Raw genomic sequence first — 27,070 nt, forward strand, 5'->3', positions numbered from 1 at the left:
TTTTTCTTTCATAAATACTTTATTGAATACACATTATATATGTATATATCACATTCAAAAGTAATGTAATTCAAGTCTCCCTCTACAAGTTTTTAAAACTTCCAATAAATTTAAGGAATATTATAAATTTTCTAAAATTAATAATTTACAAACATTCATGAAGATGGGTTGAATAAAAATCAATCATTTTCTACTAACAAGTCAATAATAACAGAGCAACAAGATATAAAACTTTTAATACACTAAAACATATTCAGATAAATAATTTTGATTTATTTGAATGAGATCAATAAAAATAGATATAAAATAATCATTATTGATTTAAATGCTTGTGCAAATAAAGATGAGAAATCAGAACTTTTAACACAATAAAATGTATTTAATTTTTCAAGTAACTGATTATTGCTTGAAAAATTGCACTTTTGAAAAGACTAAAAATTATGTATTTGCTTGAATTGAAAGGGTCTTCAAACACAACAATGAAAATATATTCAATATAAAATTATATACTACAAATTAAAAAAAAAAAGAGCTTATATAAAAAAAAAGATATCTAAAAACCAAAGACCCGGACTTTTTCCAATATTTTTCCTGGAGTTGGAGCTTTAAATTTTTCCATGCTCATAGTTTTTTTAAGATCTTAAATTTTTTCAGGCACTGAAAGATTTTTGTGCTTCTGAATGATTCTACAAATAAAGAAATCTTTCGTGCCTCGCTGATACATTTTGTTTCAAATTGGGTCATGCGGTATTTATTTTAATTTTAACCTTTAACAATTATGACCTAGTAATATCCAGGGGTAATTGTGCGCCCAACTAAAAAAGCCTGAAAAATTCTTTAGTAAAATTATTAATGACACGTTCAAAAAAAATTTATGTCTTTATTACTTTAAATCATTGATATTTTCACAACACGAAATTCAAAATAAATCATATGCAGAATAATTTAAATTAATAATTTTGTATAAGTTTACTTTCATCTCTAAACACATTATTCTACCAGAAAAAATATTTACAAATGAAAGAGATGCCAAGCATAAATTCAAGTGCTAATATTTTTAAATAAAATATACAAGAATTTAATACATAAATGTGATCGATGATTTCTTGAAACTTCTGGACCTTGGATTTCCAGATCGCAGTTAGCGAAAAATCCGGATTTTTTTCCAGAGCACAATCATCCCTGAATATCTAACATTTGCCTTCATAATTAAACTACTATATTCCTTTCAACAATAAATTATGCTCTTTTTTAATAATAAAAGTTTCAAATTAAAATCTGGAACTAAAAAGCGCCCGTAAATATGTAGTAAATTTAGCAGAATCTTAGCGGAAATCAAGTTGGACCTTTAGAGATGGAGTAGCAAAGATGTTTCAGCACCGGGCCCCTGCCAAAAAACACTTACTCTAGTAATAAGTTTTTTTGCCAAACTTAACTACAGAGTGACCAATAATTTAAAAAAAAAATACTGATTCTATACAAAAGATCATAAAATGCTATGTGTAAATGCATAAAAGCACCCAAATGGCAACACGTATCTGGACGATAATTTGTAAAAAGGGGGGGGGGGAGATTTACATAAATGTAATTTAATTAAAATATGAAATCAGATGCATATCAATCTGCATTTGCAAATTTCTTCCACAGTGAAAAAAACCAGCCTGGGAAGAAATCTGTTTCTTTCAAACTACGTGAAAGAAATTAAACTTTTTCAAAATTAACTATCTGATTGAGTTTATAATCAAATTAAATATTTGCATCAATTTTTAAGCTATTTAACATATTTTATAATAAAGTAAAAAATAACAGTAGGAACAAAAAAATTTAATGAATTTTATAAAAAATTAAAATAACTATAATTTCATGAGCATAGTAAAACCTAAAAGAACTGTAAACATAAAGTAATAAAAATTTTATTAATACTACCAGGTCAACAAATCACTTACTAAACGCAAACACTACCAAAAAGAAAAAAAAGCTTTCTAATTTAAATTTAATACATCTAACAGTGGCATAAATAACACCCATGCCACACGTCAACAATCTTACAGAGCAGCTAGGGGTGCGTAAGATTTGACTGTGTGACCAAAAAGGAATACTTTTTTAAAATTTATAAAGATATTTTTTTATATCACCTCATAAATAAATAATAACCCTTCACTAAACTTTGAACATAATTATAGGAGGAAAATACCTCATACTACAAATATATTTCTTTGGTAAGTGTTCGATTCAGTATGCAATTCTGCCTTTTATCACTATTTTTGGATATTTTAAATTAAAATAAAATTGATGAATATCCAAATTGGGTTTTTGTTTCATATTGCGGGTACTCTTGTTTATTTTTATATTCATCTCTTTTAGTTTCTTCCAGTGTCCTGAAAGAAAGAAATTTCTTTCAGGCAAAATGCAAACCATAATCCCTACTGAAGGGAGAAAAAAAATTTTTTCTCCCAATTCACACACACACATATATAACTTAATTTTAAAAATAATATCACATTTGATTGAATTGACGTTCAGGAGATACCAATTCTAGTTTCAATAAAAAGGAACAGCTATTTTTTCTCAAGTCATTTGGCATGAATTACAATAGTACTATAAGTACATAGATAATGATTTATTTCGCACTTCTCACGGCAACTGCGGCTACCAAGGCAGCACCACGACCGCTCCCGTCTTCAGACAACATCAACTCAAACTGGAAAAAAACAAAACACACTTTAAGTATAAACTGCATGTAGTGCATCTATCATTACAAAAATAAAATTCCAATTCACTAGTATACAAGACATGATAACACAATACTAGTTAAGGTACCTTTTCGCATATGAAAGTTGACATTGACTATATCTCACTCCCCTCATTGGTGACCTTCGGAAGTGATATGAACACGCCTACCTTGACATAAACTCCCACTTCGATGGATGGTCCACATTGAACAGTAGACTTGTTACTTGTGAGTGCAACATTATCCACCATATTGCACTGCTGCCACTCAGTCTCTATCACACACAACGAAGGTCTGTTTACATTAGACTCAGGGTTGGCAAGTTTTTGACACATGACGGTTTTTACCATGGTTTTTACCGTCATGTCAAAAACCCCTCTGTCAAAAATGTCGAAAACTGTCAAAAACCCATAGTTTTGTTAAAACTGTATTTTAATTTGAGTTCAACTGCTTATGATTTAAAATTAATTCATTTTTGGGAAATAAAATTAGAAAAAAAGTTGCTAAAAGATATTTAAGAACAGATTTTTGCATTTTCCCAACATGATTATATCAAATCATACTATTTGAAGTAAAATATTAGGATACTAAACAAAATTTTCAACATTTCCAAGCATCATTTTGTTTGGCATAATACATTACTGAAGAATGTCTACTCATTCCTGACTTAGAATTTGTTAGTAGTTACAAGTTTTGAAAGTTTTGTTTAGCTTATTTCTAATATTTAAGAAATGCCAAATTTTAAATTCTTCTTTTTAGTTCTTGAATTTATTAATAGTTTCAAGTTTTTTTTGTTTATTTCTAACAATTAAGAAGCGCAAAATTTTGAATCCTTTGCAAATCAAGCTATAATGATAAAAGTTAAGTATCACTATTTTCAATAAGTATGTTACAATATTTCTGTATGAATGTATATCCTTCTATAAGAATACATGTATATAGTTGCAAAATCAATAGCAATCATTTACAACATTCATTTATAAAGGCAATTAAGTGAAAATAACATATTGTCCGCTATATGCCATAAATTAAAGAAAACAGTAGGTTTTTGACGGTTTTTTCCCGGTAAAAGCACGGTTTTTACCACTGTCATGTCAAAAACCAGTTTTTGTCGGCAAAAACCCAACCCTGATTAGACTGCAAATGGCAACCACGACCGTGAACTTAATACAGCTCTCACAATCAGCTATCGAAAACACGCTGATCTTAATACAGCTCTGCCGGCTTCTTACAAAACTGCAAGTATCAACTAGGGGTATACCGCTCATCAAATTCAATCACAGATAAAATTCTGGTAGGGGAGTATTATAGTGCATCTACCACTACAAAAATACAATTCCAATTCACTAGTATATAAGACATGTTAAGTCGATTATATGGCGGGGTACCTTTTCATAGATGAAGGTTGACATTGTCGATAACAGCTCTCCCCACACTGCACATTCAATTTCATATTTACGAAAGTGAATTTATTACGTATGTTACTGTCAAAACAATAAATCTGGCTATCATTAATTTAATATTATTGAATAATTGCCAATGATGTATGGTACAGGGCTAATTCAGTGAAACTTCAATCCTAACATAATTTCTAATGATCTATGAGCGGTGATAATCCGTCATTTAAGAGATAAGTAGAATTCAAAGAAATAACAGACTACAAGAAAAACAGATTTATACTTATGTTTAATTTCAAAATGGCTTTAAATGTTCAATTTGCTTTATATCTATTGATGAATGATAGTTTTTGAAATCTTAAATTCATAAATTTTAATATCATTCTACAAATACAGATTTAATAAATTATATAAAATACAAAACAGCATATAGATTAATTTTAAGGCATTTATTTTAGTAAAAATATATCAATAGCAAAGCTCTACATGGATATAAAATTTAACATTCATATCCCCAAAATGGAAACAAAGTCATTATGTTTCATAACATATCTTTTGTATTAAGGAGTTTTGTAAATTCATAGATAATCATAATTAATTATTACAGTGATAAAACTTCATTGATAATTAATAATAGACAGTAAATGTTATAACTTTTTATCATCCTGCATTCGAACCACTTAAGATTTTTGATCACAATACTTCAGATTTGAGTTTACATTTCTTTGCTTTTCTGTAAACAGAAAAGATTCAGGATCAGAAGAGTTCAAAGGATTAAGTTTCAGTTCATTAGAAAGGGGAATTTCTTTGAATTTTCTATTTCTTGTTTTTTCTCTCCTTAGAATCATTAAAGAAATTTAGTCTACAACAGTCAGCTTTTGTTTTATATATATATATATATTTTTAAATTAATGGAAGTCAAAACGTTTGAAAACAAGTGAAGCGTTATCTCTATAAAAAATATTAAAACCATTTGATTATCTTTATTTAAGTTATGAGCAATCAAAATCTACAAATGCTATGTCTATAATGGCCTCTATATATAAAATCACTAAAACACTAAAAAAGAAACTGAAAACAAAGTACCTGAAGTATTTTTAAACAGCTTTGCTTAGGAAAATAAATTTATTACTCACTGTCGGTACATTAATATTCATAATTATATTAGCAACATAAAGACAAAATGTGATTTTGAAAAATATGTTTTGAAACTAGGAAATGAGAGGATTTATGATTACAAGAAGACTTGCATGGGGAAAAAAAAAAGTCTAAACTAATTCACATTGGTAAAATTTATATCAAATGTTCTAGGAAAGTTGTGAAACTTACACATAAAGTAGTAAAAGTGATTTAAATTTTTACTTTGCTTTATATATGAATTTGAAAAAAAATAAGAAATTAAAATTTTGAGTAATTCTTTATTAATTTAAGAACTAATGTAATTTTGCTGCAACATATTTACAATAAATTTTAAAACTATATAAAATCAATAAAACATTTAAAAAATCATATTATAATACTTTGTAAATCTTTAAAAATGGTTTTTTAAAGCATTGGTTTTACAAAAATAAATTAACTTAAATCTACAAACCCTGCTAAAAAGCAGTTTACCAAAGCAAATTTTCATGAAAAATGTATAAAAATCTATGTTTCATGTAATTAGTGTTGAAATAAAATAATTATTTTAATGCACTAAAAAAATTGAAGAAAGGAGGTTAAGAGGAAGAATAAGAAGAAAGAAAAAACAATGCAACTAAGTTGTAAGTAGTGAAACTTACTTTAAATGAAGGATCAGTTAATTCATCAATTTTCTTTTCCATAAGCTCTTTAAAATGAGGATGATACCGGTAGACTGATCCGTCAACACCAACAGTTGTGTGATTTCGCCTGATTTTATTCAAGATTGTTGACACAGCTGTAAGTAAATACATAGAATTGCTTTTTTTTTTGGAAAAATAACTTCAAAATTAATCAAGACATCATTAACATTTTAGAAAAAGTAAATTAAATGTTCAGACGCGCCAACCTGGAAATATTAAGATTTGAGAGCTTCCTCAGCAAGAATTCCGGAGATTTCAAGTGAAAGTAAAATAAGTATGATAGACATATTTAACAGTTTTAATGAAATATTTTAAATAAAAAGTTATATAAATATAGGAATGCAAGACAAAATAAAAGAGAAAAAAAAATTGCCGAAGGAATCTAACTTCTAATCAAGTATGCAGTTGTAAAAACAGTTCGTTTTATCAATTAGGACAGCGGTTTCAAGAGTTAAATTTTACCCCCTGATCCTAAAAAAAAAAATCAAAATGTCCAAGTAGGCAGGTACTTTATTCACATCGCACTAGAGCTGTACAATGGGCTATAAGACACAGTCTGGGAAACATCACTGAGGATGATCCGAAGACATGCCATCACAATTTTGATCCTCTGCAGAGGGGATGGCTCCCCTGCTTTTGTAACTCGATGACCTGCATGCAAAGTCGAGCACTTTACGATAGAACAGTTTTATCCGGATTGATACCGCACACCCTCAGTACTCATTAATGTGGTCACCCACCCGCTCACTGATGCTTGACTTCGGTGTTCTACTGGGAACAGTGCTTTTAGGATCAGTCTGGGATCTTACGAATGAAAAGAACAATTACAGAATATGAAAAAGAAAATAACAGAACGCATACATACCAGCAGAGACTAGATGGGCAGCTCTAGAAGATATGGACACGCAGACAGCTTTTAATATTTCACAATCTTCATCGCTTGCATCACTTATTCCCATTTTTTGGAGGACAGTCTGAGTTTCATTGTTTTTACCCCTTGGATCACTAAGTAAGATAGATAAATAACTTGAAATAATGATACAAGAATTTAGAAATACAATTCTAGCAGTAAACGACAAAAACTTTTAAGATATGTGTATTAGCAGGACAGCACTTAATCAAGAGCCTTTCTGTTGTCAGTGGTGAAACCAGAAACTGACAGTGCCCCCCCGAGGCCCCATAAGGAAAACCAAATAAGAAAAAGCTATTAGAAAAATTGAAATGTAAATGCAAAGAAAAATGAATGACAAACAATCACAATTTAGAAGTACATAGAGTAAGACTTAATAATGATACGCTCACATATAAGAAAAATAAAGATTAAGTTACAGTTAGAATAACCAAATAAAAACAAAATACAAATCATTAAGAAAACTTTAGAAATAAATCAAGTGTTGACCCCTTTTTGAAAAATAAAACCAAAAAACACTCAATGAGTAAAAATTCTATAAAAGTGCTGCCATTTATATGCTTCAGGAACAAAAAAAAAGATACATGTTTTCATTTTTCTATGTAAGAATGAAAGGGTTAATTAACCCTGTCTTGCAGATACATTTTTGAATTGCACAATACTTAAAGAGAATGAAATAAATCTATAGTAAAAGCTTCTAAATACCAAATCTGATTATCTTAGATATAAAATCAAATTAGTATATCCAACTAGATTATCAGATTATCTCAAATTCAAAACTGTAAGGTCTATAACTTTAAAATTTAGGTAAAAATTAAACCTATTTTTAAAAATATTTTTCTCTTTTTAAAAATTATAAGTATATTTCTAGCTCTTATTAATATATTTTAGAGAATAAAATTGTCCCAGAGACCATAATAAAAGCTTTATCGGCAAACTTACATTTTCTGGAACTGCAATATCAAAGCACTGCAACTCTTTGATTGCACCTGCCTGATGAATTGTTTCGAGTGTCAGATTTCAAACGAAATGATTTCTTATTCATCAATGAGGATTGAAAAAAAATATATAAACCTTTACTTGATCATTTTTTATCAGTTTATTCTCTATTTTATTCAGCAACTTTTATCTTCATCAAAAAAAAAAAAAAAAAAAAAACATAATCCAGCTAATTGTTTATAATAATTATTATTTTGTATTAATTTGAAATCTGCAGATAGAGTGATAATCTACAGCGCCTGCAGTTAAGAGAGTTTTTGCTTTCGGATGTTCAAGTTACAATTATTCTTCCGCTTTTCTACATGTAGTAAATAGAATAACACGAAATAAGAATAAAGGATTTTATTTTTTAAAATTTTATAACCCTCGTTGGACAGCCGACCCAATTTTTGGGGCTACAACTGCTAATGTTAATCTCCGCAGTCTCATAATTTTGAACCCAAACCAGAAGACAAGGGAACTCCTGGATCAAGTATATTGGGAGAAATTTGCCCTTGTGGAGGACTTATTGATGGAACTAACCAATACCTGTTACATAGAGGACAAAACCACAAAACTTCCCATAGTTAGCCTGATGGCTAGGAGACTAATTCGTGATCTGTTTACCACTGAGAATAATTTACATCTGTACTGCGAGCGATGCAAGCCAGATGCAGAATTTGGATAGACCAGCCATTGTCAGATTCAAAAACTGTTCACCTCATTAGAAGGCGAACGCTTTAAACCCTGAGCCATTAAGGTTCAAGGATAGAGCACAATTAAAATTATATCATAATTAAAAATATAAATAATGCAATATATCTGTCCATTTATTATAAAAATAAATTTTTGGAACAGGTAGCGGGGTCAAACCAGATGGAAACAGGGGCAGTTTTGTGGACTCTTCCTAACATTCAAATTCTATAAAACGGCCCCTTAACAAAATTATATATTGTTTTGTTTTAATATGATAAGAAATTTATTGCAAAAAAAATTATTCCACAAAACTGAAGAGAAAAAACGACCAGAAATGAAATGATAAACTCTAATTCAAAATTCGTGGGTCACAATAGCGTTTCTAAAACATCAAAAAACTTTTGTACCTCGTGGAAAAAAGAGATAAGCATCCATGAATGCTAAATGGTGGCTGCTAAAACTGAATGTTCTTCATTAATTAAAAAATTTAGAAAACTAAATTTGATTTTTCACAAAAATGGACCAAAAAAATTAATCCTTGATCGACCCCAGGATATTGAAGTTATTAATCCATATGGAACAGAAATCCCCACACTTCCCGCAATTCTTAACAAGTGACAAGTTTACTTAAGAGTTCAGCTTAATTAAACTCTTAAAAATGTATTAAAAATACTACACAGATTCACTGTGGCATACACGAAATTTGAATTGGTCGACAAGCAAATATTTAAATGAGTGATTCAGAATTCGCGATATGTTATGAAGTCATAGTAATCATTTAAATTTTAAAAACGTGGAAGCAACAACTGCTAAAGACACTATTGATATAAAATGTCGAATTTATAAGAAAATTAATGAAAATCGACTAAGCCCAATACCATGCATTATGTTGAATATTACCAGAATGTTTAAGTAACATTTTATAACTTAAATAACATAACAAAAACTCAGAAATTAAAATTTCATAATAAATTAATTTTTGTTTCCCTCATCTCAAGAAGGGTATTATATAACTTGAAAATTCTAAATTTCTGATTTAGAATTTCTTCCAACTTTTTTCGAAATTGTGTGTTCTTATGCTTGATTTATTTTAAAATTAACAAAAAGTGGTTGCCAAAGTATTTTGCTATCAGTCTATTCAAAAAAGAAAAAAAGCATTGATAACTATGACATCTTAAGACAACATATTTAGTGAGACATATTAGTATCAAGTCAGATTTGATAACTAATCAACTAAAAAAACAGTGAAAGAAAAATCATAATTTTTAATCAAAAATTTGCCAACAGTTATCGTTCTAACAGTCTCTTCGTATTTATAAGAAATGGGTTAGTTAGATAAATGTTATTTTCAAATCAATCCGATAAAATAACTTATGAAAATTATAATAATTGTGTTACAAAGGTAACTAAATTATCATAAAAACCATGGCTAGTATTAGAAACATTTGATAGAAAAGATGACTCACCTTTCTACATTGGAGACATATTTTGTTTTGAATGCATAGGGTGTCTGAAATTTTTCAGAGAGTTTTCCTTTAAACATGAGACCATCTTTTGCTAATTTCACAACAACTCTTCTCACTATCTCTCCCATGTACATTCCTGATATCATTTTTTCAAACCTGGAAGAAAAAAAAAATTTAATACTGTACATAAAATAGAAACTTACATTCCATCAAAATATTTCCATCATTAAATGTATTGTGGCGTTGCAAATAGGTTTGCATTTACTTATCAGCTTTTTATTTTAAATTGAACAATTTTTTTTAGACAAAGAAGAATGTCAACCTTTCATATTATCAAGGGTGATTGCGAGCCCAACTCAAAAATCCTGATAATTTTGAGTAAAATCATTAATGCCGAATTTCAAAAAATTATTGTCTTTATAAATTTAAATCATTGATATTTTCACAACATGAAATTCAAAATAAATTATATGTGGCATAATTCAAACGAAAAATGATGTATAGGTTTACTTTTATCTTTAATCACATGTATTATTCTACCAGAAAAAATATTTACAAATGAAAGATGCCAAGAATAAATTCTAGTTCTAATATTCTTAAATAAAATCTATACATAAATGTGATCGATGATTTCTTTGAAACTTCTGGGCCTTGGATTTCAAGATCGCAGTTAGAGAAAAATCCCTGGAGCATAACCCTTTCTGTATTATGGATTTTTCTAAAAACGAGATTTTTCTTAAAGATAAATGCGGAAATCTGCTAGCAGGGTTGTCACTCAAGTCTGGAAAAAATATTCCCTGCACATATTATACATAATATATTAAGGGATAAACACACAATCACTGTGCTATTGAGTGACCTGTATTAGTCTAGCTATACCAGTTTTAATTGCTGGAAAAACTTAAAGAAATAAGATACAGATTAACATGCTTAAAATAAATAATGATATAGTAAATAAAATAGTTTAGTACAGCTGAAATATCATCCCATAAGATTAAGCTTCAAGTGGTCACCACTTTTAAAATAAGAAATAAAATTTCCTGTATTTTCCCAATCAGTAAGGAAAAACTCAAAATTCCCTGCTAACTTTAAAGTCTGTGAACATTTCTTTTTTCTAACTTCTCTAAAACTCTTCCAGTATTTCAAATTGCGATTAATTTTAACGACATACAATTATGATAAATTTTTATATAAAATATTGTGGAAGCAATTAAATTCATTCTCGTGATATTCTCATGGAATTGAAACTTTTTCAATCAATTTACATGTAAATATGCAGTACAATTTCACTTACACAAATGTTATACTCTTTGACTTAATTAAACACCCCCCCCCCAAATTTTTTTTTTAATTATATTAATACTTTAAACTTCTTACGGGTGGTGTTGGCAGGTATGGGGGGGGAGTGGTACAAGTCCCCTCAATATTTTACAGGGTTGCCTTAATACTTCTCATGGGTGGTGTTGGCAGGGGTGGGGGGGGGGGCAGTGGTACAAGCCCCCTCAATATTTTACAGGGTTGCCTTAATACTTAGAATTCAGTGCTTTCAGTTTTCATTCCATATTCAAAGAATCACCAAAACAGTTATAGTACTATTAAATGCTTAACATCTGATATTTTGTGTTATTTTATTTTATAAGTTATTTACATAAAAATAAAATGCCTTAGTTTGCAAGCAAGGTATATCTTATTCTCTAGCATGTATGTGCATATTTAAGTAATTTTAAGGAAGCACAAAATTTTTATATATTTTCATAATACAGAAGATTTGAGTCAGAGCAGAAAAAAGGGTTAGCAGCTATGTAACTGTATCACAAGCTGGAAAGAAAAAAGAAAATATGAGTATCACAAATTAAAAAGTAACTCACAGCTGTTTTCCTTTGTTTAGAGAACATTCATCTATTTGTCTGTCATATTCTGTTCGGAGGAAATCCAAACACCTGTTGTCACCGAACGCACCCCATTCTGTGTTTATAATGACTTGTTCAGGGCTGTTGTGACCACCAGTCCATGTTTCAACATTTTCTAATCTCTCCATATAACAGGCGTTAGTACCAGTACCTGTCAAAAAGAAGCATAATTACTCCTCTAAGATAGAGATCGATTTAAATCAGATTGTTTTATTTATATGTCAGCAAACAATAAGTACTTTTTAAGCACTCAAAATACATTAACTAGGTGCGCAGCCAAATCTTACAACAAAAAATAAGTACTTTTTAAGCACTATATACATTAACAAAATGCGAAATAATTCACAAAGACTTTACATGATCATGATAAAATAACTAGTTTCTGACAAAGAACGCTTTTATTTTTAATTATAAGCCATTATAAAAAAATAAAGAGTTTTCTTTCGGTTCCATATCAGAGGGTGGAAAATGAAGCCCGACATTGAAAATATCTTGCAAAATGCAGCAGATTTGCACATAAAAGTGCAATAATCTCATGATTATAAACAATAAAATGATTGGCGCTTTCATACGATATGGACAGACGATACGTCAAAACAGATTCCGGTTGAATGAATTGTGAACAAAAAATTCACTTTTGAAAAGGGAAAATTAAGCACTTTTTAAAAACACCCAAATGAAAAAAGCATCTTTAACCCTTTCGAGCCGACTGTCACATATATGTGTCAGCAAGAAACGCGCTCACTTCCCGGCCGACACACCCGCGTGTCAGAGAGTTTTCTCGTTCACCCCCGACCGTCACTTATTTGTGCCAGCATTTCGGAACGTTTTAAAAAATGAAATTTCTTCCAAAAGATGGCATTGTATGTCCATATGGTTTCAGATACATGTAGATTTGACCTTCTACTCAAGATGAAAGTACATTCACGTGGTTTTTAGGGGAAGGAGTGGAGGGGAGGGGGAATGTTTTATGAGGGCTCTTTAAATTAGCACGTGATAATTATTTACAGTAAGTAAGGGAGTTTTTTTTTCTCTCGCTACTTTCGACTTTCGGATTAGTTTTTAGTGGATAATTAGATCTTGTAGGCTTGAATTTTTTTTCTTTTTACCGTTAGAATGTCGAAGCGTCGAAAAATTTTGACTGAGCTGGAAATAGAGGAAATTATGCAAAATATTTCAGATATTGATTCTGAAACAGATTCGGATAGTAGTGATAGTGACACTATAATGAAAATAAAATGTGTAAAATATACATTTAAACAAGAAATAACTTGAGTAAATAAAGTATCCATGGAAATATATATAAAGCATATGTCACTTAAATACTCTACAGAACAATATTAAACAACGCGCTGATATTTCGGTAATTTCATGGAATTAGGCTTAACATCAAAAAACCCTCCGGCCCTGGGGAGACACACGCTAGAGAGACTGTCGGCCTCAGCGGTAAGCGAGCTTTCGCGCTTTGCGTCGTGAAAGGGTTAAGGGGTCTTAAAAATGAAAAATCAAAAATAACTACTTTTGAAAAACGCTATGCACCATGATTAACAAAATGCAAAATAATTTTCAAAGACTTTACATGATCATTACAAGATAAAGTAACAAGTTTCCGACAAAGAACTATTTTCTCGATCATATTAACAAGAAAAATTTTTGGACATTGGGACATAAGCAAATAGAATTGTTCTTTTTACTAATATTTTAAGTGAATAATTTAAATTTACATAGTAAAAACTGTTTTATGTGACGAAACAATTATTGCAAAACAGTCATAAGGGGTGGTGAGTGACAGAAAATAGGGGTCTCTTTAGCAATTTATAAAATATGATTTAACAATCTTACCAACAATCAAACCAACACGACAATCTCTGTTTGTATGAGCACAAGACATCAAGGTCCCGGTTGTGTCATTTACAACAGCAACAACATCAATATCCACATTCTAAAAATAAAAACTTTTAATTAGAGGTATAACAGAAAGAAAAAATAAAATAGGTATTTCCAGTATAAGATCATTGGTAAAATAATAAAAAGGAAATAAATAAGATTTTAAAATAATCAAAAACTTTGCTTCATATTTTTACAAGTTTAGAAAGCATATAAATAACAAATTGCATTGAGTTTCCTACGAACAAAGTTACAAGTGTGAGTTACACTTCTTAGGAAAATTGAAAGACGAGAGTTAATAAATTATAAATAGAGTAAAAGAACCCAAATGGAAAACCGTTTAATGACATGTGATTTTTCAGCTAATTCGAGGAATTCTGAAAGTTTCAAAACAATGGATTCACGGACTATTGTGAATAAAAAATTTATATTTTTTGACAATATATTCTTACAGTTCAGCTTATCGAGAATTTAAATTAAATGTAAAATACCCTTAACAGCAACCCTTTTTTTTCCTTCTAGAGTATTAATTCACAATTGATTTCTATTTCTTTTTACACTGATTCATAAGAGCTAAGCATAACTTTAGGGAAATCCTATGGTAAGGTCAACTAGATAACCAAACTTTTAAACTTGATATTTTAAAGCAAACAAATTGTCTTTTTCAAGATAAAAAACTGAAAATTTTGAAATAATAACTTTTAACAAATTAATATCAGTTTTCTATAAGTTATAGCCTGTTAAATGAAGGGCTACATCATTTGAAATTTTTAACCACAGTAAGTAAATGTCTACCTAGTATAGTTTCTTAGAAAAATTCATACTAGTAGTAATAGAAAATTAAATAAATAATAAAAGTAAACTGTATCAAAACAGGTTATCTGACACAAATGTGAAGAACCTTTTCTCATTTTGATTTACAAAAAAATTCCCAAGATGCACTTTTGATTTTTTATTGCAGACAAAAAATTGCATAATTAATTGTACTGTGCTCTAATACTTAACATAATTTTTTTATTGTAAATTAATAATTATTTTTATATTCAACACTGTGCATTTATCTTTATTACATTTGTTTTAATCTATTCCAATCGTATATTTTGCTTTTTCCCTACAAAATGAAGTGAAATACGAATAGAAGCAATTTTCTTTCTAGTTAATTTAGAATATAGTATTTTACTTCAATAACCTAATAAAATCTGCTTAACTACAACGAACTTAAAGTTATTAATAACATGAGAAAAGCAACTCAGGTCTGTACTCAAGATACCGTTCTCCAGTCTAAGCACATGCTGAAGCACATAATGCAGTCAGAAACTAATGCTTAGGCTAAGCACAAGATTATACTAAGGTGTACGAATACTTGCTGAATGGTTTCTAATACAAGCAGAGGCACGGTTAAAGCTTACAGTACAGGGACAAACTGAGTTTTTGCTATCTCTTACATATACATAATCTAGATTATATAATGTCTAACTTCAGAGAAACGTTTGGGGCTGTTATAAGTCTAAATTCTGCAAAATTAAATTTATTAAATAAATTTTATATAGAATAAGATTTTACAACCTCAAACCAATGTTAATCAATAATGTAAAAATGTTCCTTCAATTTGATTCAAACAGTATAAGTTACTTATGTGTGCTATTTCTATTTTTCTTAGATGATTGTTTTTGATTGAATGATATGTTTCTTATTGTCTCCCAAATTTGTAAAAAAGTAATAAACCTACATAGGAATCTCAAAATGTACATTTCATTACTGTGACATCCTTTTAAACATGTTAGATTCATGTAATTCCGTCTTTAATCTACATGGTTTTGTCTTGGATTTTTTTTTCTTCTTTAATCCAATGATTGCAACAGATTTTAAAATTCAGTTTCCTCCTTTTTTTTTTTTTTTTAATGCAATGATGACTTGCAAAATGCAAAAAAAAGACAGGCATGTGAAATTTTGTTTCAAAATAAGAGAATATTGCACATAACTAAAATGTTTTTCCTTTCCTGTGTGGATGGAAAAAAAATAAGGCATAATTTTTTTCTCTCTTTAAATTTTAATTTATTTTCTGCATACAAAAATAAATATAAAATTAAGTTTACGAAAAACACTTCTCATTGAGAAAAAAAAAAGTTTTGTTTGGTAGTGAACTATCAAACCAAAAAGTTTAAGAAATTTTGGATAATTTCCTCTGACTGCAATCACATGTCATGCTAATGAGTTTAAAAAAATAAAAATAAAAAAATAGAATAACAATTATTTAATATCAAATCATTCAATAAGGCAAATCAATCTTCCCAAAAAGCACTTGATAATTTAAATGAACTTAAGGGGAGCGAAAAGGAAATATTAGAATCTAAAAAATCTTTTTATAAAACTATCAAACCATGTTAACTCATTAATTTTAAAAATGTTGCTAGTAAAATATGCAAATATGTTAAAATAAATTTAAAAAATAAAGCTTTTAATTAATTAAAATGGCAAATGTAAATGCAGTAAATATGAATGTATGTAAACGTTTTATAATAAATTTATCAGGATTGCCATTCTAATCTGGAAAAAAAAAATTCCCTGCTCATCTTATATATAATATATTAAGAGGAAAAACACAATCACTGTGCTTTTGCATAAGCAACATTGTTCCAACTATACTAAATTTAATTACTGGAGAAACTTAGAGAAAAAAGGCACAGCTGAACATATTTAAAACAAATAATGCAAATAAACAAATAAATTAAATAGTTTACTATAGATGAAATATCATCCTTATATATCAAATAGATCATGTTTTGAGTGGTTATTTTTTTTAAGAAAAGAAAATAACAAAATATCCTATATTTTCTCAGTTTGTAAAGAAAAACTCAAAATTTCTTGCATTTTCCCTGTTACTTTAGGTAATTTTTAAATTCTCTGTATTTTTTAGATTTTGCCTCTCCTCCTTATGGAGTGGGCCTGTGGCAGAATCATGTAGACATTGTCACGGAACATTACAGAGTTCTTGCAGAAAGATTTCTTATTTGGGAAGAAAGGAAGTTATTTTTTAATCTGCAGAATTTTTGGATAGATTTTTTTCTTCTGCAGAACTCCCCCCCCCCCATTTCTGCAGAATTATTTTCAAAAAAATGCCTTTCTCGCATATCAGAAATGAAAGAAATGTTCACGATTTTTTCTTTTTACTTTAATTTGAGAATGAAAAAAAAATGCCGCAATGACTGATTAATATTATTAAAAGTAAATTCCAAATCGATAAAATTTAAAAAAAAAGTTAACTGCATGAATATTTTTTTACAACAAAATATCGCCAATAATATCAGAATATGGATTCTTTTATACGCAGGGGTCTGTTTAGGTTTTCTGAGAGGTGCCTATTTTGTAAAAATTTAGACATAATTTGTGAAAATTAAAAATTATATTAAAAAATAAACACAAAAATATGGATTTATCGTTTCTTACGGGATGCAAAAATAAAATTTTAAGAAAAAGTATTTTGTGAAGCTACTGTTTTTTCTAAAGATGAATTTGTGAAGGTACCGCTAAACGGTAATAAATTTGGCCTGGTAAGACCCTAGATATGTATATATAAAAAAAATTTTTTTGTTTAACATTCATAATTAAAAAATTTATATACTTTTCTATATAATATAAAGGCTTTTTCTTAAATTTCTTTTTCTTTTTTTGTAAACAGGAAGCTTTTCTGATACTTGAAATTAGTGATATATCTATATATATTTGCTACTTATTATAAAAGTCTTACAGAAAGGTATTAGCACCTAAAGAGAATTTTCGTAGAAAGATCGGAAAAAAAAAATCTGCCACAGGGTGGCGTGGCAACACTGTTTATGTAACAGTTTCCTCTCAGTGAATAAAGTATAATTGGGAACAAATTTTCTTAAGTCCAGTTCACAAAATGAAAAGAACTGATACGATTTAAACATGTGGCAACCACCGTATATTGAAGAGAGAGAAGAAAAATTACCCTTCGCCTTTTGACAGCTTCTCTTAGTAATTGCACCACATCTTCCCCCTTTACACCAGCGCAATTAAATCCTTTGGTCCAGCCAACGAGAATTGCGCTGGTCAAACCTTTCTGTACGCAAGGAAAGCTGAATGTGAATCCAAGGGGTAGTGTTCTGTGAGTCAAACCCAACTGCTCTATGTAATGGGACATACATTCTGCAATATGATCAAACAGCTGAAAATAAAAAATAATTCTTAGTTTTTCTTTAAAAAAAAAAAAAAAAAACATTATTTACAAAGTATTTATTTCATAAAAGATATCGCTTTACAATTAAAAGAATACACATCAAACTTAAATAATTTAAAAATATAATAAAATGTAGTTGTAGTTCATTTACGTCGCACTAGAGCTGCACAATGGGCTATTGGCGACGGTCTGGGAAACATCCCTGAGGATGATCCGAAGACATGCCATCACAATTTCGAACCTCAGCAGAGGGGATGGCACCCCCGATTCGGTAGCCAGACAACCTGCAAGCGAAGTCGAGCACTTTACGGTAGAACAGTTTAACAAGAGTCAATACCGCGCACCCTCGGTCCCTACGCAGACTGATCCGAGTGACTTCTGTGTCTTAACGATCAGTCCACTGCAGGATTAATAAAATATAGACCAAAATTATGTAACTTATCAGGTATTACTGTAGAAGATGTTTATAATGTAAACCTATAAACAAGAGGTCTTGCATTATATGGAATTTTTCGTAATATAGATCATTCCGCATATTATTCCACTTACCTACTAACAGGGCAATAGATATTAGAGACAGATCAATATTAACTCCTTGCCGGTGTGGCCCAAATCTAGTTCGGGCAACTACTAAGTGCAGTATGTGATGTCGGAACTTATTTCTGGCAGGAGAAAAATTAACATTTCTATTTTGTGAATCCAGAGCTGAGTTAGTTTGTACTTTAGGATACTTAATTCACTATTTTCTTAACAGATGACATTAGTGGACCCAGTTTTTCACTGATTACGGCTGTTTTTCACTGATTACGGCTTTAGTCCAGGGAGGGAAAATGTGGGTGATGCAACGAGTGTGTATGGGCATGTGTGCAGTGCGGTGTTTTGGGATATCCGTACTGTAAAAGATTTGTAAAATTTATGTATTGCAAATCATATTGTTGTGTTTTCATAACATATTATACTAATTATATTATATTTAGCATCAAAATTTTGTTTAATTTGCTTTAATTGAATAAGATGTGTGTGTAATCCATTACTTTTTTATGTGTAGGTAAAAATTATAAATGCAGTAGTTATTGCATTTAAAATTTTATTTTTGTAAACTTAAAAATTGAAAAATAGATACATAAAGATTAATTATAAAAAGGTTTTTAAATAATTAAGATCATAAAAAATAAAATACAACAGATTTAGTGCACAATAATGGGATAACTTTATCATACCAACGTAAAAAAAAGAAGTCTTTTTCAGTTCCCCATATAAAATAAACGAATGCAGCAAATACAGAGAAAAAGACTCTGGAAATCATCACCTTTTACAACTGTATGAAATATTGCATAGATGTGGTAGATCAGATGGCAAGAAAATATTCAGTGAAATCTTGTTCAAAATGCTACCCACTTCATATTTTGACTTAGCAGTCATAAATGCTCGGGTATTATATAAAGATATCATCGATGCTAACATAAATCAGAGAATTTATATTCAAATTATTAGAAAAGTGTTGAGAAGAAAGCATCTCGGTATTCACAAATTATTTCTTAAAAAGGATATAAACCAATAAAGAATAGTAAGGGTAATGCATGTGTGAAATATGACCGTAGACCATATACTTCAAAATTGGGAAAAATAAGTATGTATCGCAAGTTAAAAAGATTGAGGTATCACATGAGTGAGTGATTTTTTATGATGCTTAGTTATTAATTATATGGTATTCAGGGGTGATTGTGAGTCCAAGTCGAAATTCCGGAAAATGATTGAGTTAAAAAGTTTTAAAAAAAAGAACAGTTTAATTGAAAAAAATTTAAACAAGGTTTTTTTCCTTTTTCTCAATATTTCTTAGTTTATTTAAAAATATTTAAAATTTAACACATATCTATACCATTTACACATACTTGGAGAAGTAATTAAAATTTACAAATATGTCTTTCTTTCTTGAGTTTATGATAATAACAACGATTTACTGATAAAAAATTAAAATTAATCATGAATATGAGCTTATAAAGTATCTGTCTGGCTCTCCCTTACAAACAAATAAAATAAACTGTGTTTTTAAGTTCCCCCTTTGAAAATTTGATTTCCGGAAACTTCTGTGATCAATGATTTTTTTAAATACCTGGACCTTTGATCTCCAGAAACTACCGGAGCACAATCAGCCCTGGGTATTGTATCCTACTTACAAATTGAATAGATATTAGCCCAAAAGCCTTTTTAACATGTTAAAAAAAAAGTGTTAAAATGCACAAAATCATATTTTTAGTAAGGCATTTATCAATTAACAAAATCAATTTATTTAAAATAAACAAGTAAAATTAAACTTATTAAATTATGATTTATATAAATATTAATATGAAAAAAAGCAATTTTCTGAATAATAATATGCCTTCACGGTCAAATTTTTCTCACTGAGACCTGTCGGGGAAAGAAAAAAAAAACAAAAAAACTCAACGATTTGTATTACCGAGCTCCAGGTCTTTCTTTTTTCTAAAAAAAAAAGTATTTAGCATTTTAAAATCACCTCAAAAAATTTTCTAATTTGAAATAACAAACAAAGGCCCCTATGAAATAAAATTACATTTAGAAATAAAAGTACATACTTGTTCCCCAGACCCCAGCATGATAGATTGTGGAATTTCATATATTTCATTCATCATATTGAACTGTTCACCATCTAAGTCGATACACAATACCCGGAAATTGGTACCACCCAAGTCCAGTGCCAAAAATTTACCTTGCTCTGAAAAGGAAACATACATATATATTACTCCAAAAAAGAAATACAAATTCCAAATTACTAATAAATGTTTTTGGCCATTTTTCATAGCATTGTTGGCTATTAAAATGTGCCATTCAATAACTTGCTTCAAATGAAAAAAGGTATATTTCAACAGAATATAAGTAACTAAATATGGATATACAAAATGTACATTTCAATGGGACATATAAAAAAAGGGATATATACAACTAGAATAATCAGTTTCTGGTTAAAATAATATATATATACATATATATTTGAATCCCTTGAATTTTAAAAATAATTCACAAAAAAAGCTTCATTTTTTTTATGTATAAATAAAACTGATTGAAAATAAAAAGCATTAAATATAAAAATGAGCATGAAAATGTTTATTTGCAATCTGCATATGGAAATACAGGAAAAAAATAGTGCAAAAAATCAATTAATACCATAAAATATATAACTATGAATGGTGAGCACAAAAAACAAGGTAAATGTCTCATTTTATCTTATAGCGGCGGTTCTCAGTTTTTTCCACCAACTAAATTTCATATTATCCACCTTTTAGCATAACCTCTCCCCCCAATTTCATAAATTATTAAACCATAGAGATAATTGAGTCATTCATAAAAGCAATAAAAATACAAAAGTGAAAAATGAATTTTTTCTAATATCGATCATCTTTTAAAAATAGAAATTGCCAGGTAGTTGAATTAGTAGGTCTGGTAATTCATAGGCTAGAATTACTGTTTTTAACTGTTACTGTTTGAATACTGTTTCTGTTTACTACTACCATTAAATTGTTTGCAAAATAACTTTTATAAATGGGGAGGATGGTTATCAAGAAAATTTGAATTAAACAGTGTGAAGATAAATATAAATAAAATTTATAATTTTCATAATTTATTCTTGAATTATTATTAGAATAAACTTAATTTTTTTTTAAATTTCGCAATTCTCTTCCCATTGGCATTTTACTAAAATTTCTTAACCAAAAGACTATTAAATAAACAATGAATTATTTATAAGATATAATTATAATCACAGTTTTCAAAAATCTTAACTGGTTAAAAAAAAGTCCCGACACTTGAAGCCTCTGTGAACTTTTCTCGAAACCTTTAGGTTTCATTGTACACTTTTTGGGCAATGCTGCCGAAAAATTTTATTGTCTAACCAAAGTTTTTCAAACTGGAAGGGTTTTTTTTTTCTTGATAAATCACACCTCTAATTTTAACAATTAAAAATTGGAACCTGTTGTTTGAAAGGGAAGAATAATTAACGGTTAAGGAAAGTGTTTTATTTACCTGATCCATTAGGCACATCTCTTACGAAAGTAGGAAACATTTTAACGGATGCAGAGGCATGAGTGTTGGCTCCCAAACCATTGTTGAACTCTTGCAAAAGTAAGGCAGATACTTTTAAAAGAACATCATTGGACAAAGTAAACTCTTTTAAAACTGCATCAACCAAACTCTAGAAAAATGACACCACACTTCAAAATAGATTTATACAAACCAGATTTTTTTCAACAAAAAAAAGCACCTTTTAAGCACTCAAAAAATATTTTTAATCACTTCTCAAAAAAAAAAAAAAAATCATAATCAGGATATGTGCAGCAATAAAAATTATTTCCTGCTATAATTTAAAGTTTATTTATATACACATAAACTCAACAAAATGCAAAAATATTTTCAAAGACATTAGTTGAAATCTATGCCAACTGTAACTAGTATTGAATTTTCATAAAGTTTAAGCAATATCCTTGTATTTGGTAACATTTTAAAGGATATTTATTGTAATTTATGAATTCAGAAGTTATTTTTAGGAATTATAGTAAAATTTATCATAGACAGCATTCATGATTTTGACTTATTCAGCCAAAAAAAAAAAAAACAATATTCTACTTTAAAGAAGATTAAGTTATTAAAAATATTAAAGATTTTACATAGTGTTTGATTTATATTGTAAAATAAATTTTACCAGATTCTAATTAAGCAGTGATTTTTGTCAAAAAATTTTACATTTCACGTGCTAATTCTCAAATCTCTTCTGAATTTCCTAGATAAGCACGCAATAGTTTATTGAAACATGACGCTCAAAATGATTCTAAATTTGATAAACAGAAAACTTGTTTTTAATGCAGTGTGGCTGGACATATTTCACGTACATGTCCTGATAAACAAGGTTTAAGATGTAAAAATTTTATATGTAATAATTTTGTAATATTGCATCCAAATGTAAAGAAACTTAATTCTAACAGTTCAGAAAACACTGACTACCCATTTACATTCTACAATATATAAAACCGTGTACATTAATACTTCATTTGATGCTTTTATTGATATCAGAGCTGTAAAAACAAATTTAAGAGAAACATATCACAAAATAAGTTCGCCTTCTTTTAATGCTACACCAGCAATGTTTCGTAATGGATATGCTAAACCAATAGATACTTTTTATGAATTTACGATTGATGGTCCACTCGTGGCAGAATCGCTGCGACATTGTCCCAGAAAATTGCAAAGTTCTTGCAGAACGATTTTTCTTTTGAAAAGAAAAAAATTTTACTTTCCTTTACTACATAAATGTATTTGCAATATTTGAACATTTAGATAATCACTTTTTGACGCGCTCAATTTACACTGACAGTATCGTAAACCGATGCAATGTTCCAATTGTATATTTTCGGCAGTTACTGATATTGATTTTCACGTGTTTTTTAAATATCCCTATATATTTCAAACAATATGAAAAATTCGAATCGTGCATTCGATTATTTACTTTTTAAAGCAATAATCCTATCGAATTTTTGGCAGTTACTGCTATTGATTTCTCCACAGTTTTTAAATCCGATATTTTTATTACGACATTATTTATTTCAATATTATTTATTACAACAACTTAATCTCGAATTGAAACACGCAATTGATTAGTCCGATTCGCGCGATTTCGCTGGCGATCTGTTTTTTACAACTACTACAATGGATTTTGTGATTATTAATGACTTGTTTTATTGTGACGATTATTTACAAAATGCGAAAAAGGAAATAATTTGTGTCCTCCCCCCAACAAAGTGCGAGAATATCACCCATAATATTCGAATTAAAAATTATTATATGTTCAATTTAAAAAAATTACAGTATATTTTTTTCCTTTTGTAAATGCAGCGCTTTTGTTATTTCAAATTAAGGCCTGTTTAGACGATCCAATTTCTTGGACAGAGATTGATTGATATTGATGGAAACTTGTTTTGCTTTGAGCTTTGATCGTGTAAACAAACATCCAAGAACTTGGTCCAATTTCTTGGACGATAGTAGAGCATGTTCTACTTTCCATCCAAGTTTTTTCTCCCTTAACCGATCAGCGTCATAGGTTTTGTGACGTCAATCAGGCAGCAAATTATGTTATCTTCTTGTCTGTTTTCATATATTTTAGTTCAAATAAATTGATCTGTTGCGATTTATTTGTGTTATTATGAATTTATTTAGTAATTTTAAACTTATGTAAGTATTATTTTAAAATGTTGAATATGAACAATGCGCATGCGCAAGTTTTTCTTTCAACGAATCAGCAACATTCAAGAACTTGGATAGTGTCAACGAATCATCCAATTTCTTGGACAGAGAAATCCGTCCAATTTCTCGGATTCAAGAAATTGGACCGTGCAAACAGGCCTTTAGTAAGACATATGTTTGTTATTATTGAAAGTATCTTGCAGAAAGACATTAGGTAGTATTAGAGAGTTTTGTCGCAGATAGCTAGAAAAAATTCTGCCATAGGGATGATCAACAATTTATTGCTAAATTTTGCATTGTTAAAAATGATATGTCATAATTGGTATAGATATTTTAACTCAGGCAAAAATAAAAATAAATACAGATGGTGTTTTGTTAACGAAAAGTTTAGTTTATGAAACTAAATCCATCTAGGGCCATCCCATTGTGACGGGTGTGACATTCAGACACAGTTTTTTGACGTTAAATCTGCATTTCAGGAAATTAAATAGTTAATAAATACCAACAAAGTTTTTAATCATGTTTAACGTTGCATTTGCTTGAATAATTGAGTTAAAATAAAACTGCAAGAATTTTCAATTTTCTGCTGTAAAAAAAAATAATTTTAATCTTGTGACGGGTGTGACTCTTTTGGGATAAAATCCCGTGAACATCGAAATGCTTTATCGTTATACCAATTTTTTTCTCTTAAAGACATTCAGGTGGGAACTTAATACATGTTTTTTTTATGAGTAGTTTTAATATTATTAACATGCAGGAATTTTCTTTCTAATATGACGGGTGTGACATTGTACAAATTACCAAATTTTTGATTTCTAAAATTTCCATTTAAGATTATTTTGAGTTAGAATTTGGATTAAATGCTACTCAAACACAAAAGAAACTTCTTCTAGACATGGTTTCCAATTATAAACATAATAAAACTAGAACCAGTAATATTCAAATGTCAATTTTAAAAAAATGAAACACCAATAGTTCATAGACATTGTAGATTGCCTTTCCCTGAAGGTAAAATTGTTGATGATCTAGTAACAAAATGGTTGGTAGATTACTGAGTCTTCGGAATATTCCAATCAGATCGTAGTTGTAAAAAAGTAAGACGGTACCCCAAGAGTTTGCATTGATTATAGGGCGTTAAATAAAAACAAAGTTAAGGATAGTTACCCATTAAATTCGAACATTATTCTAAACATTTGAGCATTGAGCTAAATTTATTCTAACAGACCTTTATTTTTTTTATGAAACATCTTTTTCTCTGTGAAACTTTTTTTTAAATGAGCCAATGAGAAATGTTCTTATAATAAAAATAACTTTTAGTGCAAGTACTGTTATAAGAATGTTTCTTTTTCTTCTTTTTTTAATTAAAGTTGAAATTTAACAATTGACTTTGATGGATTTTTAAATTTGGATGCAATTTTTAGCCCAATATTTTACAATAGCAAAATTATTTTTGAATATATAGGAGAAAATATATAAAAATTTATCAGACACAAATGATTTTTATTTGTAATGACAATTTTTGATCTTACTTTACCATATTTTTGTGTTGATTTTTTATTAATTTTTAATTTTCACAAATTATGTCTAAATTTTCTCAAAATAGATACCTTTCATAAAAGCCTAGACAGACCCCTGGTATTACAAAATAATAGAGATCAAAATATATTGTTATAGTAATTATAAATTAAATTAAATTTAAGATCTCGCTTATTAACTAAAAGAATTGAATACTTCTGCACAAAATAAACAATTCTAGAAAATAAAACAGATAAGTCAAAAATATCTGCTACAGATGATAAAGATAAGATTATTAAGTGGTGTTCTAAAAGCTATTAAAAGCTTCCAAAAGCTATCAAAAGATCACTTTAGATAAGAGGTGCGAAAATAATTATTTAAAGGATAACATTTTAAAGACACACAGCTGTGAAATGATAAGATACATAAAAGAAAAGTTATGTAGGTGAATATCACATTTTTGTTCTTCAAATAACTTCAAAAATAAGCTTTATAACTTAAGTGAGAAAAAGAAATAATATTTTAAAATAAAGAATAAATGTCAACTTTATAAATTTTAAATTTAAATTAACAGAATTGCAAGAATTATTTAAAATTTCAATGTTTTTAACTCGAACACTTTATGAATAGATTATAAATGGAGAAACAATAAATGTAAACTTAGAAATCTATAATTTGTATAGTAAATGTAAATAAAAATTTTCAATGCTTTCACACTAAATATATTATCAATATATAATAAATAGGAAAATCTTGGTTAGGCGAAAATATTTAAGTTACTTACAAATCTTTTAATTCAGAATAATACAAATAAACCTTTCTATGTCTCTAATTTAAACAATCAATAAATTTTAAATCGGGAAACATTAATTGATCTTATACATTTGAATATAAACTTACATATCTAAATAAAAAGCTAAGTGTAAATAGAAATTTTAAGTCTACATCAAATATTTTATCAATATATTATAAATGGGAAAATATTGGCTTGGCGTAGTAAGCGAAAGAAAATTTTTTCTCTTTTTACGAAGACCATGTCGAAATTTAGTATGCAACTGCGAAAACTATTTCATCAGAAAAATACAGCAGACAAACACTCAGGTGTCATAAAGTAAAGAGATAGTCAATAAAAATTTAATTAAATAAAACTAACCTTTTTACGGCATTCTGTCATGGTTTTAAAACTATGATGAATTGAACAGAGAATAATGTGAAGACGAAGGACTAATGTCCACACACTTTAAAGGAAGGTAGAATGTTTCCCAATGTCCTTTAAGCTGTCCTGTATGAAAGTGAAAGTAGTTTTGAAGCTT

General features: G+C 28.7%; 1 protein-coding gene across 1 annotated transcript; it reads right to left on the reverse strand.

Moving 5' to 3' along the window:
* On the reverse strand, positions 1 to 27,070 carry LOC107447593 (hexokinase-2). The gene is made up of 10 exons (XM_043049763.3): positions 26,911 to 27,070; positions 22,032 to 22,200; positions 20,588 to 20,727; positions 17,766 to 17,981; positions 13,751 to 13,850; positions 11,867 to 12,059; positions 9,999 to 10,154; positions 6,814 to 6,953; positions 5,907 to 6,043; positions 1 to 2,701 (listed from the first exon to the last, which is right to left on the reverse strand). Exons 1-10 carry the CDS (start codon positions 26,929 to 26,931, stop codon positions 2,621 to 2,623), a joined length of 1,353 nt encoding a protein of 450 aa, XP_042905697.1. The 5' UTR covers positions 26,932 to 27,070; the 3' UTR covers positions 1 to 2,620.

This window comes from Parasteatoda tepidariorum, chromosome 10 (genome assembly GCF_982258835.1).
Source record: "Parasteatoda tepidariorum strain Cologne lab strain chromosome 10, Ptep-v5.0, whole genome shotgun sequence".
Lineage (NCBI taxonomy): Eukaryota > Metazoa > Arthropoda > Arachnida > Araneae > Theridiidae > Parasteatoda > Parasteatoda tepidariorum.

Excerpts from the sequence above, each read along its gene's own strand:
- LOC107447593 (XM_043049763.3), bottom strand. The coding sequence starts at position 26,931 with ATGACAGAATGCCGTAAAAAG. Across the intron at positions 20,728-22,031 it reads AGATGTGCCTAATGGATCAG|AGCAAGGTAAATTTTTGGCA; the intron begins GTAAATAAAACA and ends TTTCCTTTTCAG. Across the intron at positions 13,851-17,765 it reads AAGCTGTCAAAAGGCGAAGG|AATGTGGATATTGATGTTGT; the intron begins GTAATTTTTCTT and ends TTTTATTTTTAG.